Source organism: Rhinopithecus bieti, unplaced genomic scaffold (genome assembly GCF_001698545.2).
Source record: "Rhinopithecus bieti isolate Rb0 unplaced genomic scaffold, ASM169854v2 scaffold_50364, whole genome shotgun sequence".
NCBI classification, from domain to species: domain Eukaryota; kingdom Metazoa; phylum Chordata; class Mammalia; order Primates; family Cercopithecidae; genus Rhinopithecus; species Rhinopithecus bieti.
This window is the reverse complement of record NW_016820096.1, coordinates 60,161-84,199: the sequence shown is the minus strand read 5'-3', so window position 1 is coordinate 84,199 and position 24,039 is coordinate 60,161. Positions and strand designations below refer to the sequence as shown.

Genomic DNA, 24,039 nt, shown 5'->3' with positions numbered 1-24,039 from the left:
CCTTATACAAAAATTAATTCAAGATGGATTAAAGACTTAAATGTTAGACCTAAAACCATAAAAACCCTAGAAGAAAACCTAGACAATCCATTCAGGACATAGGCATGGGCAAGGACTTCATGTCTAAAACACCAAAAGCAATGGCAACAAAAGCCAAAATTGACAAATGGGATTTAATTAAACTAAAGAGCTTCTGCACAGCAAAAGAAACTACCATCAGAGTGAACAGACAACCTACTGAATGGGAGAAAAGTTTTTCAATCTCCCCATCTGACAAAGGGCTAATATCCAGAATCTACAAAGAACTTAAACTTACAAGAAAAAAATCAAACAATCCCATCAAAAAGTGGGCGAAGGATATGAACAGACACTTCTCAAAAGAAGGCACTTATGCAGCCAACAGACACATAAAAAAATGCTTATCATTACCGGCCATCAGAGAAATGCAAATCAAAATCACAAGGCGATACCATCTCACACCAGTTAGAATGTCGATCATTAAAAAATCAGGAAACAACAGGTGCTGGAGAGGATGTGGAGAAATAGGAACACTTTTACACTGTTGGTGGGACTGTAAATTAGTTCAACCATTGTGGAAGATGGTGTGGCAATTCCTCAAGGATCTAGAACTAGAAATATCATTTGACCCAGTTATCCCATTACTGGGTATATTCCCAAAGGATTATAAATCATGCTGCTATAAAGACACATGCACACGTATGTTTATTGTAGCACTATTCACAATAGCAAAGACTTGGAACCAACCCAAATGTCCATCAATGATAGACTGAATGAAGAAAATGTGGCACATATACACCATGGAATACTATGCAGCCATAAAAAAAGGATGAGTTCATGTCCTTTGTAGGGATGTGGATGAAACTGGAAACCATTCTGAGCAAACTATCACAAGGACAGAAAACCAAACACCACATGTTCTCACTCATAGGTGGGAATTGAACAATGAGAACACTTGGACACAGGATGGGAAACATCACACACCAGGGCCTGTTGTGGGGTGGGGACAGGAGGGAGGGATAGCATTAGGAGATAAACTTACTATAAATGGTGAGTTAATGGGTGCAGCCCACGAACATGGCAGATGTATACATATGTAACAAACCTGCACATTGTGCACATGTACCCTAGAACTTAAAGTATAATAATAAAAAGTGAAAATAAATTTTTTTCAAGAAATCTCTCAGGATTTGCTTGTCTCTAAAGGTTTTTATTTATTCTCCGCTTATGAAACTTAGTTTGACTGAATCTGAAATTCTGAGTTGAAAATTCTTTTCTTTAAGAATGTTGAGTATTGCCCCCCCCACCCCTTTCTTCTGGCTTGTAAGATTTCTGTAGAGAGACCTGCTGTTAGTCTGATGGGCTTCCCTTTGTGCTGGCTGCCCTTAACATTTTTTCATTTCAATCATGGTGAATCTGACGATTATGTGTTTTGGGGCTGCTTTTCTTTGTGGTGTCCTCTGTATTTCCTGAATTTGAATGTTGACCTGTCTTGCTAGGTTGGGGAAGTTCTCCTGAATAATATCCTGAAGGGCGTTTTCTAACTTGGTTCCATTCTCCCCATCACTTTCATGTATACCAGTCAAATGTAGGTTTGGTCTTTTCACATAGTCCCATATTTCTTGGAGGCTTTGTTCATTCCTTTTTATTATTTTCCCTCTAATCTTGTCTTCATGCTTTATTTCATTAAGTTGATATTCGATCTCTGATATCCTTTCTTCCGCTTGAACAATTTGGCTATTGATACTTGCGTATGCTTCACAAAGTTCTTGTGCTGTGTTTTTCAGCTCCATCAGCTCATTTATGTTCTTCTCTAAACGGTTATTTAGTTAGCAATTCCTCTAACCTTTTTTCAGGGTTTTTTGCTTCCCTGCATTGGGTTAGTATATACTCCTTTAGCTCAGATGAGTTTGTTATTACCCACCTTCTGAAGCCTACTTCTGTCAATTCGTCAAACTCATTTTCTGTCCAGTTTTGTTCCCTTGCTGGCAAGGAGTTGTGATCCTTTGGAGAAGTGTTCTGGTTTTGGGAATTTTCAGCCTTTTTTTGCTGTTTTTCCCTCATCTTCGTGGATTCATCTACCTTTGGTCTTTATCTACTTTTGGTCTTTGATGTTGGTAACCTTCAGAGGGAGTTTCTCTTTGTTGATGATGATGCTATTCATTTGTTTGTTAGTTTTCCTTCTAACAGTCACACCCCTCTGCTGCAGGTCTGCTGGAGTTTGCTGGAGGTCCCCTGCAGACCCTGTTTGCCTGGGTATCACCAGTGGAGGCTGCAGAACAGCAAAGATTGCTGCCTGTTCCTTTCTTTGGAGGCTTCATCCCAGAGGGGCACCTGCCAGATGCCAGCCAGAGCTCTCCTGTATGGGGTGTCTGTCTACCCCTGCTGGGAAGTGTCTCCCAGTCAGGAAGCACAGGGGTCAGGGACCCACTTGAGGAAGCAGTCTGTCCCCTTAGCAGAACTTGAGCACCGTCCTGGGAGATCTGCTGCTCTCTTCAGAGCCAGCAGGCAGGAATGTTTAAGTCTGCTGAAGCTGTGCCCAGTGTTGCCCCTTCCTCCAGGTACTCTGTCCCAGGGAGATGGGAGTTTTATCTATAAGCCTCTGAGTGGGGCTGCTGCCTCTCTTTCAGAGATTCCCTGTCCAGAGAGGAGACAGTCTGGCTCCAGCGGCTTTGCTGAGCTGCGGTGGATCTGCCCAGTTCGAACTTCTGGCAGCGTTGTTTACACTGTGAGGGAAAAACTGCCTATTCAATCCTCAGTAATGGTGTACACCACTCTCCCCACCAAGCTCGAGTGTCCCAGGTTGACTTTAGATTGCTGTGCTGGCAGCGAGAATTTCAAGCTAGTGGATCTTAACTTGCTGGGATTCATCAGGGTATAATCCACTGGGCTAGACCACTTGGCTCCCTGGCTTCAGCCCCCTTTCCAGGGAAGTGAATAGTTCTGTCTTGCTCTCATTCCAGGCACCACTGGGGTATGAAAAAATAACTCCTGCAGCTAGCTAGGTGTCTGCCCAAACAGCCTCCCAGTTTTGTGCTTGAAAGCCAGGGCCCTGGTGGCATAGGCACCCAAGGGAATCTCCTGGTCTGCGGGTTACAAAGACTGTGGAAAAGGCCTGTATCTGAGCTGGAATGCACAGTTCCTCAAGGCACAGTTCCTCAAGGCTTCCCTTGGCTAGGGGAGGGAGTTCCCTGACCCCTGTGCTTCCCGGGTGAGGCAACGCCCCACCCTGCTTCTGCTTGCCTTCCATGACTGCACATACTCTCTAACCAGTCCCAATGAGATGAGCCGGGTACCTCAGTTGGAAATGCAGTAATCACCCACTTTCTGTGTTGATCTCGCTGGGAGCTACAGACTGGAGCTGTTCCTATTTGGCCATCTTTCCAGCCACCCCCTGCTTTTCTTTAATAACTAAAGTTGTGGCGGGCAACCTAAGTTTAGCCATCTTATTCCTGGACCTTTCAGTGTAGAGCATGGGAAGCAAAGAAGCAGGAATATTTAGAATTCATTTTGATGGCAACAGGAACATCAAGGCCTTATTGCACTCATCTAGTGGCACCCATGCCTGGGGCAGTAGCATGGCACTGGCACCATAATTAAGGTGATCCTGTGACATGATACTATCTGGGGTATTGGCCACTACGCTCCCCTTGTTCTCATTCTATGAGCCTGGTTTCCCAGCCTTTCTGTTCTGTGAACTATCATATGAGCTATATCCAGAGTAATTTTCTTTTGCTTGCAACAAAAACCACTGTGTGATACACTTCGCTAATAATTTTTAGCCAAGATATTTTGAGGTACAATTATTTTCTCTAAGATGCTAATAATTGGTGAATGTAAATGTGATTTCTTTTTCATCTTAATGTATTTAACGGCTTCAAATTCTAGAGTTTATTCTTTCATGACCCCCTTTTTATACTGACATTAAACCACTTCCAGTGACTTTCTTTTATGACTCATTCAGAACCAATTGCCGCCTTCATTTTGCCATTATCCAGTTTATGCTCTTCCATAAAATCTACTTTTGCTCTTTGCTTTTTCATTTCTCATTAAGTTGTATCTTTCTGCTATAATTTTAGTACCAAAGTCCTTCACATCTCTTTTCTGGGAACATTTCTGTATCAGTTAGGATTAGGTTGTACTTCTTGTAACAGAGAAACCATAATAACAATGGTTTAATAAGATACAAACTTATTTCTTGCCATATAAGTGAATTATTCCAGGGTTAGAATGGCAGTTCTATGGACTAGTGGGACAGTCCCATTTATTATGCCGTCATCTGTAAGGTTTTTTTCCTCCTGGGCCAGCCAGACTTCCTCCATCATAATCTTGTTCCAAGCTACAGTATGAATGGAAGGGAACTTTTTCTTCCTTTCCTTTTTAAGAAGACTTCCAGTAAGTTTCCATACAACACTACCACATATAAGTCATTTGCCAAAACAAAGGGCCACATTTAACTGCAAGAGAAGCACTATTCCTAGCTAATAATCAGGGTTCTTTTACTAAGGGAGAATGACAGAACAGGCCCGGGAGGCAATTGGCTGTTGTCCTCCACAATTTCTACTTCTTTTGACTATCTCTAAGTAATTTACCATCTTTCTAGATAAAACAGTTTATTTTGTGTTTTAGGACTACTTTGTAAATTTTTAGTTCAACTAATAAAAATTTAGTTCAACTAGTAAAATTTGGAACAAAATAGTGGTCCTAATGCAATACATATTTTATTTAATAATTATACAGTTTTTATCATATTGTTACACTCATTCTAATTGCCTGAATAAAGTGGTTTTCTTACAAAACTTCCCACTTAGTTATTTTCAAGATATGATGGCTTCAAAATGAGTTAAGTTCTTACTTAAAAAGGATTGTGTATTTTTAAAGTAAACTAACTTATATTACTTTTAGATTGTGATATGAAAATAAAATATGGAAGATTCGTAAAACTTTCCAGAATTTGTTAAGAATGTGTGAAATAAAGTGGTGGTTGGGCTCACTCCCCTATAGTTTTGCTTCTACACCAGTAAAATAACAACTTGAATCAGGAACATTGTCAATAAGTCTATATTTCAAAATTTAAAATGCTTGTTTTTAAAGAAATAATTTTGAACATGCAGAAAAGTTTTAAATATGGTGATTTCCTCACCCAGCTTTTCCTAATGTTAACATTTTATATAGCAATGATTGAAACTAAGCAATTAACAATTATACTGTTAACAAATCTATAGACTTTATTTGAATTTCAACAGTTTTCCCACTAATACCCTTTTTCTGGTTCAAGATCCAATCCAAGATCTTGTGTATTATACTTGTCATGTTTCTTAGTTTCTTCCAATATGACTTCCTCAGTCCTTATCATGCAATGCCCTTGATCCTTTTAGAGACTTATTGGCCAATTATATTGTAGAATGTCTCTTAGTTTTGGTTTGTCTGATATTTTCTCATGATCAGATCGTTCTCATTCTCATGATATGTGGTATTTTTGGCAGGAATACTACAGAATGATTTTGTGCCCTTATCAGCGCATCATATCAGGATATTGATATATCCTATTTTTGGTGATATTAAATTTGATCTCTTGGTTAAGGTGTTTATCAGTTTTTTCCACTGCACAGTTACTATATTATCTATTTGTAATTAAAAAGTATCTTGTAGGGAAATTCTTAAGAGACCATGCAAATACCCTGTTTATACTGTCATCTACTAATTTTAGTATCCATAGATGATTCTTAACCACAGCGATTATTACTTTGGTGTTTTCCATAGTCATCAATATTCTTTACATGTTTATTGAATGCAGAAGAAAATTATGTTCATTAAAAACATCTATAAATGTGAACTTGAGGAAATTCTTTTGATCAGTAGGGTTAAAGATACAGCCGAGAAGTTCTGTGAAAGTTATAGGGAAAAATGTGTTTAAATGTTAAATTATTTGTGGCATTTAACTTCAATTGAGAAGAGCACAGTTACATGATCTAGCTATCTCTGTTTATTTGTGGGGTATGATTCTTGATGGGACCAAACAACTCCGGTGTTCTAATCCCACTCTTCTCTTTGTTCAGAATAAATCTTCTTGTCACATAGCCAGGTATAGGGAGTGCTATCTAAGCAACGATAAACTAGAACTCTCTCAATCCCAGTTGTTTTGTTTTGCTTTGCTTTTTTATGAAACTAAAAATATAGCTCCCACAATTCAAGTCTGTTTCCATGTTGCACATCACAACTCTAACGTGTCGTTAACATCTTGCTGTAAAAGAGAGAGGTGTCAGGTGTCTAGGCCTAAACCAGAAGACTAATGGATTATAAAAGAAAACAATTAGACATTTCAGTTTTACATTGCTAGTTTTTCCATTTTAATTTAAAATATAATTCCCCAGTATCATACATTTGTATCATATAGGTTTTGTATGTACAAGGGTATCAGCAGGAAACAAGTGGCGGAGTCAAATGGGGCCATTGAGGAGTTTAGCGAAGGGACTAGACTACTTCAAAAGTGTGGATAGAATTAAGGAAACAGACCAGGATTAGTGAAGCATTTTATTTTTTATTTTTTGAGACACAGTCTCGTTCTGTCACCTGGATAATTTTTGTATTTTTAGTAGAGTTGGGGTTTCATGTTTGCCAGGCCATTCTCGAATGCCTGGCCTCAAGTGATATGCCTGCCTTGGCCTCCTAAAGTGCTGAGATTACAGCTGTGAACCACCATGCCCTGGCAGGTGAAGCATCTGAACTTGCAATGCCTGTAGGCCTGAAGGTGTAAGAGAGAGTTCACCAGAACCAAGGTACTTTAGGAAAGCCCAGTAAAAGCTAGAGTTCTTGTAGAATGCAGCTGCTAATAAAGCCCAAATCTCTCTTTTACTCTTCAATCTACTTCTAGTGTCTTGATGGGCTACAGCCAACTGCCAGCTAGAGGGACAAATGACCCTAAGTGATGTTGTCCTTAAAGGTGAGTCTTTAGAGTCACAGAGCAGGAGGAGAAAGGTGGAGAGTAGATCTGGAAGGACAAATGGAGGCTATCTAGCAAATTGTATTTCAGAAAAAGTGCAGTTGATTATATTTCTGGCTGTAGTTTTTCTTATGTCTGGCCTCCTTCATTGAGGTTATGTGACATGTTCCTGAAGACTTTTTCATTCTTTGTTTTATTTTATCTTTTTTTGTGATGCTCTGTCTTGCCCAGGCTGGAGTGCAGTGGCTTGATCTCGGCTCACTGCAACCTCCACCCCTGAGCTAGCAATTCTCCTGCCTCAGCCTCCTGAGTAGCTGGGATTACAGGTGCCTGCCCACCACAACACCTGGCTAATTTTTGTATTTTTAGTAGAGATGGGGTTTTGCCATGTTTGCCAGGCTAGTCTTGAACTCCTCAAGTGATCTGCCCGCCTTGGCCTCCTGAAGTGCTGGGATTACAGGCCTGAGTCATGGCGCCCGGTCCATAATTGAACTATTAAAGGATGACAATTATGTGACTGACATTCTCATAGTTATACTTCTTGTGAGTTAACAACTGCCCAATGTGTTAACATTAACACATGTTTGGGCTTTAGTTTTATTGTATCATTTCAATGTATAGAGTTTAGCATGTTTCCATAAATATAATCATATCTTCATTCAAAACATAATTTAACAATATAGTAATGGCTCCATTAATATTGGAATCTTCAACTAACTAGAAAAGTTATTTCAGCATCATAATAATTGAAGGGACACACAAAAAAAGTACGTATAAGGGAATTTGGCCTTAAGCAACTGCCAAGGTTATAGCAGAAGTTCAGAACACATTCTATACACTATAAATCATTGAAAATAAAATTTTATTTAATGTATTCTATTTGTTAAAGCAGGAAAATACATCAGTGCATTTAAGAACAATTTCCCCAAAATGTATAAAATAAGCCTGATTGATTACAGCTAATTAAAACATTAAACTATTTTATCTGTTTGTACATTTGCACCTTTGCACTAAACCTAAACTAGCCTTTTTTTTCTCTAAATGGTAGTAAGTTTCATATAGTGTACTGATTGCTATAGACTAGAATATTAAGTTGTTACAACTACGTGAGATCTACATGTATTTCTACTTCCATGTATATATGTGTATGTTTGTAAAATTCACATATTTATACTGTGCTGTTTAAAAACCCCAATTGTGGCAGTTTAAATACTGCTTTGTTGCTAATCATGGCTTAATACCTAAAACAGAACAGAGTCCTTCACAAGGTAACCAGGGAAATATGCCAATTTTGACTTCATTGTCATCCTATTGAATGACTGTATTCATTCTCTTTAGATTTAAAGCTCCCCATTCTACTGTTCCTCAACACTCTTTATAGAATTCCAGCTTGCTTTTTCACCTATCTTTTAACAGTTTAACATAAATGGCTGGATCAAGTCCATTGTTCCAATTGTATGAACCTTAAAAAGCTCTGCAGTATTTTACTCTTTCCATTGTATCTGGCTTCCCTGAGTGCTCTGCTCACTGCATTTCACTTGTACTCTGATTTCTAAACCCATTTATGCCTGAGTCTTTCTGAAGATACTTGTTTGTCTAGGAGCTCAAATTGACTTATCCCCATTCTATTTCCTTAACTAAAAATGCACCATTAAGGTTGATTGAACTCTTTTAAAGCACTTCATATAAAATCAAAGGCCATAGGAAAGTAGGCTACCAGTGTTTGTAAATACCTGTTTTAAACCAAATTGATAGGGGAATAAGAAATAATTAGAAACTTTAAAATGTTTTATATATGTATATATACATACACTTTTTTTTTTTTTGCTGATTAGTCTTTTTTGGTTGTTCTTTGAGAGACACACTTGTAAAACATTCTGAGAGGGAAGGGAGAGGAAGAGCTATGCTATAATTAAAGATGGAACAAATAGTAGAGCCAAACCACTAAAATCACTGAAAACATTTTCTAGAAAAAATAATGTTCTACAATAAGCAAGAAGAAAAACGTGCAGCTCTTGATTAAAATCTACAGCTTTTAAATCACTCCAACCCCACTGGAAACAAACAAATGAAAATCATATCACCGTATCTTTTTTCTATTTAAACTATAGTCATTGTTATTTTTGTGGTTTACAATAATAGTAAGATTATCACTAATTCTTTTCCTATTTATAATGTTTAAAATTAACTGCTGGTATAAAATATTTTTAAACATTTAGAAGTCAATTACAATTATAAAATTAAAACCAAATGAAAATATAGAATGCTATTTGTTAAAATTCTTCACATCCGTTTCTATTTTAATGTTTGATCAAAATGTAACTATTTTGAAAAGACAGACTATGTTATCTCAATGGATTTTTATTATTTTATTCAGAGCATGTAGAAATACTGTTATTTTAAATGATATTAGAAAAAATCTGTTGTAATTTAAAATTTAGCATTTCAGAATCTATGGAATCTTATATGGAAAATGACAGTGTTGATAAACTCGCTTTTTGATTTACGTAAAAGAGCATATAGTTAAGGTAGTGCTTAATAAAATATAAAAGATAAATAATTTGACTTCAGCTAACTAATACCTTCAAAGCTACTTCTAAGTTCCTTTTGAATACACTATTCTATTTTTATATTACATTGTATGTCTTTGCTATTAAATCATTCATTTTATCTTAATTTTAGGAAAATCATTACCAAAACAAAATCTTAAGATAAAAGTGCATAAATTAAGTCTGGGAAATATCTTTTGAGTAGTTTACAAAACAATTTTATTCACAATGGAAAGAAAAACAGTAATAGTAGAATGGTATAATTTATATATTTGTAAAATAAAAACTTGTAGAAATAGTATTACTAGTGAAGTAGCTGTGATATTTCTTACTGACCTAGTTCTAAAAGGCAACTGACAATTTAAATCGCAATTCAGCATAGGTTTTTCTTCAAAACTACTTCAATAATGGAGAAGGGAGAAAATGTAGAAAATGAACAAGTAGTTAGCACTTGCAGGTGGTCCAGAAGCTCTAAGTTTTATAACAAGGCATCAGAAAGACCAGCTGGTTTCTAGCTGTAACCAAAATGATTTGGTTAGCTTCACTGAATAACCACAGGAATTTGGCCATAAGTGCTTGCTTCTACTAATATAATATTATAATAATCTTACCTCCCTTTATGTAAGTAATATTTAATTGAAGCCAAGAGCCTAAAGCATGACTAAGAGTGAGATGTTAATTTTTTTTTTTTTTTTTTTTTTTTTTTTTGTGGGTGGGGGGGGTGACGGAAGGCTCTCGCTCTGTCGCCCAGGCTGGCAGTGCAGTGGGCCTGACTGATCTCAGCTCACTGCGAAGCCTCCGGCTCCCCGGCGTTCACGCATTCTCCTCCTCAGGCCTCCGAGTAGCTGGGACTTACAGGCGCCCGGCCACGTCGCCCGGCTAGTTTTTTTTGTAATTTTTTCAGGTATAGACGGGGTTTCACCGGCGTTAGCCAGGACTGGTCTCGCACTCTCGCTCGACCTTCGTGATCGCCCGTCTCGCCTCCAAGCTGCTGGGATTACATGGCTTGACCACGCCCGCCGGCCGCGATGTAATGTTTTAAAACATTAAACACTTTTCATAATGTACGATAGCTTATAAAGAGTGAAATGGCATGTTACTTAAATATAAGGGTTATTTGTAAACTAGTCAGGAGTGCCTGCAAACACACGTACATAGTGCACACTGGATATTCTAGGCAAAAATATATTTACAATCAGTTAATATTGTGTCAATAGTCAGAAAAATCTAAGACTAGAAAAATTAGAAGTAAATGGCCGGGCATGGTGGCTCATGCCTATAATCCCAGTGCTTTGCGGGAGCCGAGGCAGGAGGATTGCATGAAGCCAGGAGTTTGAGACCAGCCTGGGCAACATAGTGAGACCCCATCTGTATAAAACATTTTTTAAAAATAGAAGTAAATAATAAAGTTCACATTGGACAATTAATCGTGGTTAATTTTATATATAGAAATCAGACTAATTTGACACTGTCTATATTCAGTTCAGCTTTGGAGGCTTCTAATCTATAAAGTGCCTTAATTTCTAGATTACCAGGTTGTTTGTGGAATTGTCTTTAATGAAAACAACTTATATAATCATACATTTGACTACTTGCAAAATAAATCAAGACATTTGCTGGGAGCAAAGACATAATAACTTTACTAGATATACATTTTATCTAAGTGAAACACCTTGATGAATAAATAGTTTACAGTCTTTTACAGTTTCTTTTCTTTTTTTTTTTTTTTTTTTTGAGATGGAGTCTCACTCTGTCACCCAGGCTGGAGTGCAGTGGTGCCATCTCAGCTCACTGCAACCTGTGCCTCCCTGGTTCAAGCAATTCTCCTGCCTTAGCCTCCTGAGTAGCTGGGATTACAGGTGTGTGCCACCATTCCAAGTTAATTTTTGTAGTTCTAGTAGAGGTGGGGCTTTGCCTTGTTGGCCAAGCTGGTCTTGAACTCCTGACCTCAGGTGATCCGCCCGCCTTGGCCTCCCAAAGTGCTGGGATTACAGGCGTGAGCCACTGCACCTGACATGCTGGTATAATCCCAGCTACTCGGCAATTCAGATGAATTTTTTTTTTTTTTTTTTGAGATGGAGTCTCGCTCAATTTGTCTGCCTCAGCCTCCCTAGTAGCTGGGACTACAGGTGCGCACCACCACGCCTGGCTAATTTTTGTATTTTTAGTAGAGATGGGGTTTCACCATATTGGCCAGGCTGATCTTGAACTTCTGACCTTGTGATCTGCCTGCCTGCCTCGGCCTCCCAAAGTGTGGGATTACAGGTGTGAGCCACCACACCCGGCTCAGATGAAATTTAATTAACAATTTATAAGAATTATAAATAGCTCAAAATTTAACAATGTGTACATAAAAATCACATGAAGATCTCAAATATATTAAAAGTCCATAGGAAATATGGCTAAAAGAAAATATGCCAAAATGCTAAGTGAATACAGTGTAAGTTATGTTTTTTCTGCTTTGTGTATTTCTATTCTGAATATTTCTATTCTATTCTATTCAGTTATTTTAAGACACTTTCCATTATAAAAGTAACATATTTTCAGCATTTAATGTATATGTAATCATAAAAGAAAAAAACAGATGGTGCCAATTTAGTAATAAATAGTGAAGAGTAGACTGTCACAACACTGTAATGAAAGCAGTTATCAAAACTAAAGGGCAACAAAGACATCTTCTGGACATTTTAAGAACTGCACAGTTGTTTTTAAACAAAAGATCCTATTTCCATCTAAGTGTAATAGTTGTTTAAAAACCACACATTATGAAGAGCAAAATCAATCTGTAATTAGGTTTGAAATTTTAAATATTACATGATTAAATTACAGACATACAACATTTAAAAAATAAAATACAAAATTGTTGCATAGACATTGGAATTATATCATCTCAAAATACCTTTAAAACTATTTCCAGGCAGATTACAAAGTCTACATATTTTAGTTAAAATAATTTATTTTCATGTAAGAAAAGTATAAAATATTAAGAAACTACATGTACTGTTGAACCAGTAACTTTAACATTTTAAATAGAATACTTCATGAATCATGGAGCTCATTTATATCAAAATATGACTGGCAATTTGGTTATCAATTTAAATAATTATAACGAGCAAATTCATAACCACATTTGATTAATTTGTGATATGTCCTAGTACTATGCAATGTAATCGTTTAGAAAAGTTCTTTTCGGTAAAATATAATTATCGAAGGTCATATTTTTAAATGTGTCCACTCAGTTTGGATACATGTTCTCTTCAACCTGAAACTACTTGTAAAATTATATCACTGTAGGTGTAATTAGTGATTTGTATATGAAATCAGGCTCTTTTTTTATTCTTAGAGCATGAAGGACTGGTTGCACCCACAGTTAGCCACATTTAGAGACTACTATTGATGCCCACAATTTGCATCTCTAAACAGTTTTGAGGGCAGATCTGATTTGAGGGTACTTTTAAAAAAAAATACAGTCCTAAAATCCAATCTGTAGTTCAACTAGCAAAACTCATCTTGCTTTAGTAATAGTTGTGTTTGGTAAGAAATGTGCTTTAGTTTTATGTAATCTCAAATGAATAGATAACTCTACAAATGAAAGTATGCCTAGTTCCTAAAGTTATCTTTTCTTAGTATCTTCCTATGACATGCCATAATGACATTTCATGACTAAATGTTTCTAATACCAGAACTAAGCATTCAGTTCTCTGGATTTTGTTTCATGTCACTTTTATCTTTTCAGATTGTTGTCTGATGTAATAGTTCATGATTTTTATGATATAGAAATTTAAACAAATAACTGAAGATAACCATAAAGAAAGTTTAAGAGAGGTGATATTAAATCAAGTTCATGAATGGTAATAGATTATCTTCATATGGAACTGAAGTGCTTCAGTAACTTAAGTAACATGATTATCTTTTTTTTCTTTTTTTAACTGACCACTGTCAGCTAGTTTTTGTACAACTACTAAACAGGTAAATTTCTTGGTGTATGCTCATTTCTCTTTAGGCAGTTACATTCGATTTGATCTTGGAAAGTTGCTCCCAGAAATACTGTAAGAAGTAAGATTTAATTAGTCGAATAGTGGTGACTTAATTTTGTAGTGGATCAGCTAACTTAAGGTAATTCTGCAATAAATAATTTCTGTATTTTAGATGTACGCAATTTCAAAGAGATAAAGTGATCCCAGTGGTGGCTCACGCCTATAATCCCAGCACTTTCGGAGACTGAGGCAGGTGGATCACCTGAGGTCAGGAGTTCAAGACCAGCCTGGCCAATATGGTGAAACCCTGTCTCTACTAAAAATTGGCTGGGCATGGCAGCACATGCCTGTAATCCCGGCTACTCAGGAGGCTGAGGCAGGAGAATTGCTTGAACCCACGAGGTGGAGGTTGCAGTGAGCCAAGATTGTGCCTTGTACTCCAGCCTGGACAACAAGAGTGAAACTCTGTCTCAAAAAAACAAACAAACAAACAAAACAGTGGACTCAGTGGGACATGGCTGATTACATCAGGAAGAGTCAGTGCAGCAAGAGCTAGATCTGCTGCTGGAGTAGGTCATTTTAGCAGATGAGCAGGAGCATGGATGCCAGGAAAATGGGGGGCAGGTGGAATCTAAGAAGTCAAGTGTTGAGCAGAAGAATGTATTCTTAATGAGAACTAGCAAGGTTCTTAGGCTTTGAGCTGGGCCCTAGGGCTAGATTCAGACTGGAGAAGGAGGCAAGTAGGAATTTTAAAGAAAAATTGGAAGAATTTACAAAATTCTTAGCCTTCACGATTTCAGAGAGTTGAATTTATCTGCTGTTTAAAGCGAACTGCTTTGCAAATTCAGTGAGCAGAGTGAGTTGGTAGAGGATACAATTAAAGTAGTTCCCATGTAGCTATTTCATTGTTCCCTCACTAGTGAGCACTAGTACTCTGAATTATTTGACCTTCATAGCCATTTCTCAGCCTTTTTGAATTATTATGTAAATACACCGGACTTTGGGAAAGGTTTGGTGAATGTGGTAATTAAGAAGCCTTATGCTATCTGACAGTTTTTTCTAGTTCCCAGAGTAAACATATAAGAGTACATAACAATATTTCCTGTTTTTATACATGACTAGCAAATATGGAGAGTACTTTTTTAATGATGAGAAATATTAAAACACAGAGAAAATAGCTTTACCTTCTCTCATCTTGGTTGCTCTGGTATATTTGTGCAGTCGGAGATGCGATATTCTGATGTGATAAAACAGATGGAGAGATACCTATCCCTCTGAGTTGCTGAAAAGCTATTTCTGCATGGATGCTCCGAGGATTATTTGTCAGAATCCCAGCATTCTTGTTTTTTTTGTCTGAAATTAGAAATTAGAAATTTGAAAAATTAAAATTATGAAACAGTGAGAAACATTAATTAACATAAGCATTAAGCAATATAGTTTGGTTGTCCTTCAGCTGAATATATGCTATACATGTTTCATAAAGTGAATTTAAAATTTCAAATAAAAATATAGAATTAGAATGTATTTTTAGCACTTGATGTGGCTTAAATTTCTGTGAGGTAGTGAATCAGTTTGATTTTTCCTAGATAATATTTTAAACATATAAATATCCAGACCTGCATGCTATAATAAATGTACAGATAAAGTGATTATACTTTAAAAAATTGGGGCAGCACAGTCAAAAAATAGGAAAGAGATTGCAGGACTTTTTCAGCACATAACAAATCTTGAAGAAAGTGGCAGGCATACCTCGGAAATATTGTGGGTGTGGTTCCAGACCATTGCGATAAAGTGAGTCACATACATTTTTTTGGTTTCCCAGGACATATAAAAGTTATGTTTACAACTATAGTGTAGTCTATTAAGTGTGCAGAAGCATTATGTTAAAAAAAAACACTGTACATAACTTAATTTAAAAATACTTTATTGCTAAAAAATGCTAATGAACATGTGAACCTTCAGCAAGTTGTAATCTTTTTGCTGTTGGAGGGTCTTGTCTCAGTGTTGTTGGCTGCTGACCAATCAGGGTGGTGGCTGCTGAAGGCTGGGATGACTGTGGCAATTTCTTAACATAATACAACAATGAAGTTTGCTGCATAGATCAACTCTTCCCTTCATGAAAGATTTCTGTGTACAATGTGATGTTTGATAGCACTTTCCCCACAGTAGTTCTTTCAAAATTGGCATCAGTCCTCTCAAACTCTGCCACTGCTCCATCAGCTAAGTTTGTAATATTCTAAATCCTTTGTTGTCATTTCTACAGTGTTCACAGCATTTCACCAGGAGTAAATTCCATCTCAAGAAACCACTCTCTTTGCTCATCCATAAGAAGCAACTCCTCATCCGTTCAAGTTTGATCATGAGATTGCAGCAATTCAGTCACATCTTCAGGCTCCACTTCTAGTTCTCTTGCTGTTTCCACACATCTGCAGTTACTTCCTTCACTGAAGTCCTGAACCCCTCAAAGTTATCCAAACTCCCATTGTGGTTGCTATTTTGACCTCCTCTCATGAATTAAAAATGTTTTTAATGGTGTCTAGAATCCTTTCCAGAAGGTCTTCAGTTTACTTTGCCCATATCCATCAGAGGAATCACTATTTTATTTTGTTTTATTTTATTTTTTGAGATGGAGTCTTGCTCTGTCACCCAGGCTGGAGTGCAGTGGCATGATCTTGGCTCACTGCAAGCTCTGCCTTCCGGGTTCACGCCATTCTCCTGCCTCAGCCTCCCGAGTAGCTGGGACTACAGGCGCCCACCACCTTGACTGGCTAATTTTTTTGTATTTTTAGTAGAGATGGGGTTTCACCGTGTTAGCCAGGATGGTCTCGATCTCCTGACCTCATGATCTGCCTCGGTCTCCCAAAGTGCTGGGATTACAAGCGTGAGCCACCACTCCTGGCCAGGAATCACTATCTATGGTAGTTAGAGCCTTACAAAATATATTTCTTAAATCATAATACTTGAAATTACTCCTTGATCCATTGGCTGCAGCATGGATGTTGTGTTAGCAGGCATGAAAACAACATTCATCTCTTTGTACTTCCCCATCAGAGTTAGTAGGTGACTAGGTGCATTGTCAGTGAGCAGTAGTCTTCGAAAAGCAATCTTTTTCTCAGCACTAGGTCTCAATAGTCAGCTAAAATACTTAGTAAACCATGCTGTAAATAGATGTGCTGTTATTCAAGCTTTGTACATTGATAGAGCATAGACTGATAGAGCACAGATGCAGTAGATTTAACATAATTCTTAAGAGCCCTAGGAGTTTTACAATGGTTGAGCAATGGTTTATTTAAGTTGAGCAATGTATTCAACTTAAAGTCACCAGCTGCACTGGCCCCTAACAAGACAGTCAGACTGTCCTTTGAAGCTTTGAAGCCAGACATTGACTTCTCCTTTCTAGCTATGAAGGTCCTAGATGGCATCTTCTTCTGTAAGGCTGTTTCATTTACATTGAAAATCTCTTTTTTAGTGTAGCCACTTTCATCAATGATCCTAGCTAGCTCTTCTGGATAACTTGCAGCCGCTTCTGTATCAGCACTTGCTGCTTCACCTTACACTTTTATGTTGTCTGATATAATAGTTCATGATTCTTTCCTTAAACCTCATGAAGCAGCCTTTGCTAGCTTCAAACGTCTCTTCTGCAGCTTTCTCACCACTTTCAGCGTTCATAGACTTGAAGAGAGTTAGGGTCTCTGGATTAGGCTTTGGCTTAAGGGAATGTTGTGGCTGGTTGATATCCTATCCAGACCACTTTATCCATATAAGCAGTAAGATTGTTTCAATCTCTTATCATCCATGTGTTCCTTGGAGTCGCATTTTTAATTTCCTTCAAGAATTTTTTCTTTGCATTCACAGCTTGGCTATCTATTTGATACAAAAGGCCTAACTTTCAACCTGTCTTGGCTTTCAACATGGCTTCCTCACTAAGCTTAATCATTTCTAGCTTTTGATTTAAAGTGAGAGATGTGAGATTCTTCCTTCCTTAGAGGTCATTGTAGGGTTATTAATTGACTTAAAAAGATTACTGATCACAGATCACCATAACAAATATAACAATAATGAAAAAGTTTGAAATAGTAAGAGAATTACCAAAATGTGATAAAGACACAAAGTGAGCACATGTTGTTGGAAACATGGCATCAATAGACTTGCTTGATGCAGGGTTGTCACAAACCTACAATTTGTAAAAAAACTCAGTATCTGTGAAATGCAATAAAACAAAGTATGCTTTTACCTGAGAAGTAAGTTAGTATCTGAGAAGTAAGTTATGAAGATGAATTCAGGGTTAAACTATTAAAAAAATGTAAAAAGATAATGACATTCCTGAAGATGACTTTGTTCTGTTAACGAGGTAATAACAATTTGGTATGCCCAATTTTACTGACAGTTGTAGACAAAAGCATAACAATCTTCATTGTTATTAAAACCTGAAAGTCATAATGACATATAAGTATGAAAATGAGACAAAATATAACATCTTAATGGAGTAAATTATGCTGGTTTGTTTTCACTGGGTTTCTTTAAAAAACTTTAATCACATGGAACAATCTGCTATTTTTTTATAGTAGGCTCTTTTATAATTATATAAAGATATACGTAGTAGTATAATTCTATATATAATTCGCTATATATACTCAACATCTATATATACTAAAATTATAATAATTATATAAAAATATAGTACCTAGCTGGAAGATCATTTCATTCATACATTATGTGATGTTCAGTTTTATTGTCTAAGAGTGGTCTGGAGGACAAATGAGAAGTCAGAAGGAATAGAAGAGGGAATAGAAGAGGTAAGCCCTCAGAGAAGGAGTAGTTACCCCAATTTTGCCAAAATGATAACCAGAAAAGATGTGGAATTAGGGAACAGGCTTATTCTAAACTTGAACTAAAACTTACATAGCAGAATAAACCACTTCCATGCTTGTTCTTTTAATATACTCCCTGTTTTAAAACTCTACCTCTTGAAGCTCTTCTCTAGTATTTGCCTAATGAATATTTTCTTATGATTTCAAAAGGAAAGTGAGATCTCTCTGCAAAATATCTTTTGTACCCCAGGATTCTGTTATGCTTTTACACCTCTGATTTCCACTTTTAGCAGGATGCACTAATGAACTGCTTTTAGTAGTTGTTTGCTCTGACATCCATGAAATGAAATAAAAGCTTTGGAAATATATGTCAGGAAATAAATGTTCAAGTATCACAAAGTTCACATTGCAAGTGAGCAAATGTTTAGTCACAACATACTAGTAGCTGAGTACAAAAAAGCTATAATAAAACTAAAAATAATAAAATTATAATCTCTGAAATCAAAATGGCCACAGGAAACTTGAACAAATATGCAATTTTAGGAAATGTAAGTGAAAAGGAATTTTAAGTAATATTAGAAATTAAAGTGATATTTTATTTCAAATGAAGTGATTCTTTTACATTCTATCTGAAATTCTTTGTCAAAATACCTTCAACTTCAGGAGTTAAAGTGACGTCAGATCCCAAGTAATGGCTGAATCCACTAGGCAGAATTACATTTGTTATCTTTATGGGAGGAGTTTTCACTTGGCCAAATGATCTGCCATCCATAGGACAGTGGGTAACAGGAATAAGCTACATAATAAAATAAAAGTTAATAACATCTCATCTCCAAAACTCAGATCAGTACGCTTAATCCTTATAACAAGTCCGAGTTGACAATCAACATTTTTTTTTAGTCAGGAGCTACCTGCTTGCCTAAACTCAGAATTGGTACTAGGTAAAACCTATAAAATCAGCAGAGCTTTTTGGGGAGTAAACCTCCCTCAGAACCTTGTGTTCTTTTTTTTTTTCAGACTGCATTGTACCATCATTAGAATCTAGTGCTTAACGGCAACTCACCCTTTCCAAAGGGTCTTAAGGTAAGTATGGAACTAAGAACATAAGAATTAAAACTTCCCCATTGTAATGCTTTTTCTTTTTTTGCGTGAATAGAATTTCTGGAAGGTAAAAGTTATTTCTCGAAATCTTTGTATTTTTCACATTACCTAATCAGATGACTTGCAGTTAATTAGTTTTCAGAACAAACAGTAAATATAATGGGAGTTAAGAAAAGCATCTTATGATAATCAATTTTAGTGAATGTAGTAAAACTCTCTAAATAGTATTTACATTTCACACCTGCTGAGGATTAAGGGGCTTTTGTAAGAATTTCAGGAATCAGCAAATAGAGGAGAAAAATATTTTAGGCAGGGGACTCTTGCTTCCCCTAGAAATGTATGCCCTCTCTGCTTTCGTTAAGACTGACCTTGTTTATACGTGTGAATTCTGAACATACGATTCAGCTTATTTAGAGATGGAGGCCTTTTCTGTTTGTGTAAAATTACTTATTTAACCTCATACTTCAGTAAGTGTTACCAAGAATGCTGCTTTATAATGAATGCTAAGGTATTAGTCCTTTTACTAAAGCTGGTCAGTCCTAAATTCCCTAATGAATTCCTTTCTGGGAGTTTCTTCCCATCACTAATCTAGAATGCTGTCAAATTTTCTTCTGAAACTAAACCCCCAAAATATTTTGGTTTAAAAGAACTTTAGATTTCATTTATTTCCTCCTTATTTGCTGTTAAAAAGAAAGGCCAGTAGCAACTAAGACAAAGACAAACACATTTGACTGATAAACTTCAGAAGTCTTCTGGACTTGAGTCTCCTGAACATCTAGTTAAAAGAAATAATGGCTTTATTTTGTTCTAGTCCTGAAAATAATTAGTGTTGAATCTAAAAAAAAATTCTCTAAAATAAAGATTTCAAATACCCCCTTTATTTTACTAACCATATATAGATAAATAAAAAATAATTTTAATGAAGTATTTACATACAGAGTAACTAAGTGGAAAGATGGTTAAATTCCTATGTATAGCACTGATTTAAATAGCAAGAATATGTATCTAGAATAACTGAAGATGACATCATAGTACTCTAAGGGGAAAATCTGAGTTCACTATATGATAAATAGAAAAGAATAGCCAACAAACAAACCCCTTAGTAAAGTATTCATTATTGGTTGAATTTTGAGTTATGCCAAATTAAATGCTAAATTCAACCAACGTTTAAAGAATTTTACATGAAAACTGGGATCTTCAAAGTTCTAAGTGGTTACTTTATGTCTTTTCAATTTAGCCTGCATTACTTTAAAACAGAATTTATGACTTTTTATATGGTAATTTCATAGGTCTTTCACTGGAGCCCTCACATAAGTGGTATGGCAGGAAGAATAATGCCCCTCCCCCAAAGATATCTACATCCTAATTCCCAAAACCTGTGAATACCTTGCCTTACATGGCAAAGTACTTTGCAGGTGTGATTAAGGGTTTTGAGATGGGGAAATTATCCTGGATTATCGAGGTAGAAGGAGGCAGAAGGTCAGAGAGAAGGGGAAGTGACCATGAAAGCAGAGGTCTAAGTGATGGCATTGCTGGATGACAGCCATGAGCCAAAGAATGCGGATGGCCTCTAGAAGCTGGTAATGGCAAACAGTAAATTCTCTCCTAGGGCTTCCAGAAAAAATGCAGCCCTGCCAATACTTTTTTTTTTTTTCCAAGACAGGGTCTCGCTTTTTTACCCAGGCTGGAGTGCATTGGCACGATCTTGGCTCACTGCAACCATCACCTCCCAGGCTCAAGAAATTCTCCCACCTTAGCCTCCTGAGTAGCTGGGACTACAGGCATGTGCCATCATACCTGGCTAATTCTTCTTTTTTTTTTGGTAGAGACAGGGTTTTGCCATGTTGCCCAGGCTGCACTCGAACTCATGGGCTCAAGTGATCCACCTGCCTCAGCTTCCCAGAGTGGTGGGATTATAGGCATGAGTCGCCAAGCCTGGCCCCTGCAAGTATTTTTAATTTTAGTCCTTTAATACCGGTTTTCAGACTCCTGACCTTCAAAACTGTAAGATAGTATGTTATTTTAAGCCACTAAATTTGTGGTAATTTGTTGTAGCAGCAATATGAAACTAATACAGCTGGCATACATTTTTCAAGAAGTGACCTGCTTCAGGAATATGAAAAAGGGAAAAGGAAAGAAATCATCTTAAATCACTGAACTAAATTTTATTTGACCATTTGCTCTCTTTTGAAAGACTGGGGCCTATGACAAGGATTTGAGTAGATGGCATTAAATGATGCACTTTTTTTGTTACATCATATAGATCAATGGCTAAATTTCTTTTGGAAACCATAGTTTTAGAAAAAAATTTGTAGATATAGTCCATACATGAATCAATTTCCTTTGCCTAAACTAAATAATCTTTTTGAAACATTGTACAACTTTTTAAGTCACACAAGTCTCTGTAGCCACTTTGACCTATAATAGAAGCCCTTTGGTTAATCAAAAAATGTCAAGATTAATTTTAAAAGAGTTAATAAAAAAGTAAGAGGGCCGGGTGCAGTGGCTCAAGCCTGTAGTCCCAGCACTTTGGGAGGTCGAGGTGGGTGGATCGCCCAAGGTCGGGAGTTTGCGACCAGCCTGGCCAGCATGGCGAAACCTTATCTCTACTAAAAATACAAAAATTAGCCTGGTATGGTGGCACATGCCTGTAGTCCCAGCTACTCGGGAGGCTGATGCAGGAGAATCAATTGAACTCGGGAGGCAGAGGTTATAGTGAGCCAAGATCATGCCACTGCACTCCAGCCTGGGCAACAGAGCGAGACTTCGTCTAAGAAAAAAAAAAAGTAGAGGAATCATTGTCTAATTGATATTCATCTTAAAAATATATGTAAAAGTACATGCATTCATCAATCTTTTGATGAAGGACCAAGGCTTTTTCTGTAGGCGAGTCCCTGGATTGGTATTTTTTATTTGATTGTTTTTGGAGACATCATAATCTTATTTTGTCTACAATTTCCAGTTTTGGTTTCTTTAAAGTAGTGAGAATTTAAAGGCATGTGGAAAAGATCCGAACTTTGAATTTGTCTAGCTTTTAAAAATAATTTCCTTACATGTTTTCCCTGCATTTTTATCATTTTCTTCATGTTTTGTTTTTTTCTCCCACATCTAATTTGATCCTATGGGGGAGGGTGTTGGAAGGGGTGAGGAGAGAGAGAGTGCCCTTTATCCCGACTTTCCAAAATATTCCATTTGGTTTTCATAGACAAATAGAAATAATAATTTAAAATTTGCACTTAGAGTTCCTGTATTTGTTTAAAATAAAAAGAACTGACATACAGTTAGCTCTTGGTAAGTATATGAATGTACTGCTGAAGGCAGAAGTGGACTAGAGAGGAGCCTACAAGTATCAAAAGTTGAGTGTGTTCTGGAATTGGGAGTGTCACTGGAATTAATCTGGTGAGTTCAGTGAAAGTCCATTAGAGCATGTATGGTAGTCCTATCTCTTTCCTATTCAGTATAATGTTTTTAAAGTCACCTCTGTTCATGGACTCTAATGTGCTTGGTTTCTGGTTTTCACTTACATCAGAGATTCATTTATATTCTCTCCCGTGGTCCAGGTCTTCATAACATCTCTCTTGGATTATTTTCAAAATCTCTTAGCTGGTTTCCCTTCCCCTTCCAGCCTCTTTTTTTCTCAAACCACAGCATTCTAACAATGCGACCTCTCTGTTCAAAAACCATAGATTTTCTGTGTTAAATTTAGTCTTTAGAAGATGGTCATGAAGAAACTAGGTGGTCAAAGACAGAATTTTAAAATGACATGCTTTTATTATTTCTTCTCTCTTTTAATCTCTTTCCTACCATGATGAGATACATTTTAGGGCTCCTGAGTAAAAAGCCCAATTATCCTGACAAAACACACAGATAGAGGGACACATCTCCTTTCTTATATAAACTACACAATCCAGAGAGTTGAGTTCAGAATTCCTTCCTTCCCTTTCTGTGTGCCTAAATGGAAATAGTTTTATTGTTAGTTTCTATTTATGAAAGTGATATGTTATAGTTTCCTATATTCTAGCATCATCTGACATATTGAGCATACAAATATTAAATAACTTCCCTTATGTCAGAGTATGAAGTATGCTATTAAGAAAAGGATGTTCCCTGACTTACATATGTATGTGTGTGTATGTGTGTGTGTGCACGCATGCTCTATTCACCAAATCAAGCTGCCTTTGATAGTAATCACTAAATAGATACTAAGATCATCCTCATCAAAAACACCATAGGTTTAAACATTTAAATCAAAAGATATAATAAAATTTTCATTTACTAATAATTAATGTGCTTCAGAAGGAAAACTGTAAATAATATAATTATTACCGAATTTTTCTTTGCTTGTAGTTCAGCGAGGTGAAATTCAGCTTTTGCCCTATCATCTGAATTCACAGGACTTCCATCTAACATCTGTAAGTTAGGCAGTCGAAATATGAGCATGTGGCGATGTAGCATTTTTCTACAAATCTGAATAAAGTTAAACATAACAATTTATTCCCACAAAACTTTTACTTCAAAGATTAACCTGTATAGAGAAGGAAATTTAGCATAGGCAACAAAGAGGACAAATAATAGCTAACTTATAGTAATAGATGCTACAGATAATGAGCTACCTTTTTTTTTTTTTTTTTTTTTTTTTT

The 24,039-nt window shown here is 36.5% G+C and overlaps 1 protein-coding gene across 1 annotated transcript in view; it reads right to left on the bottom strand.

Moving 5' to 3' along the window:
* LRRC9 (leucine rich repeat containing 9) overlaps nucleotides 1-24,039 on the bottom strand; it is a gene marked incomplete at its 5' end in the record, with an annotated part of 97,902 nt that overhangs the window by 23,794 nt on the left and 50,069 nt on the right. Inside the window, 3 exon segments of the mRNA XM_017859422.1 lie at nucleotides 14,672-14,840; nucleotides 18,950-19,094; nucleotides 23,726-23,866. Coding sequence (XP_017714911.1) covers nucleotides 14,672-14,840; nucleotides 18,950-19,094; nucleotides 23,726-23,866 — 455 coding nt within the window.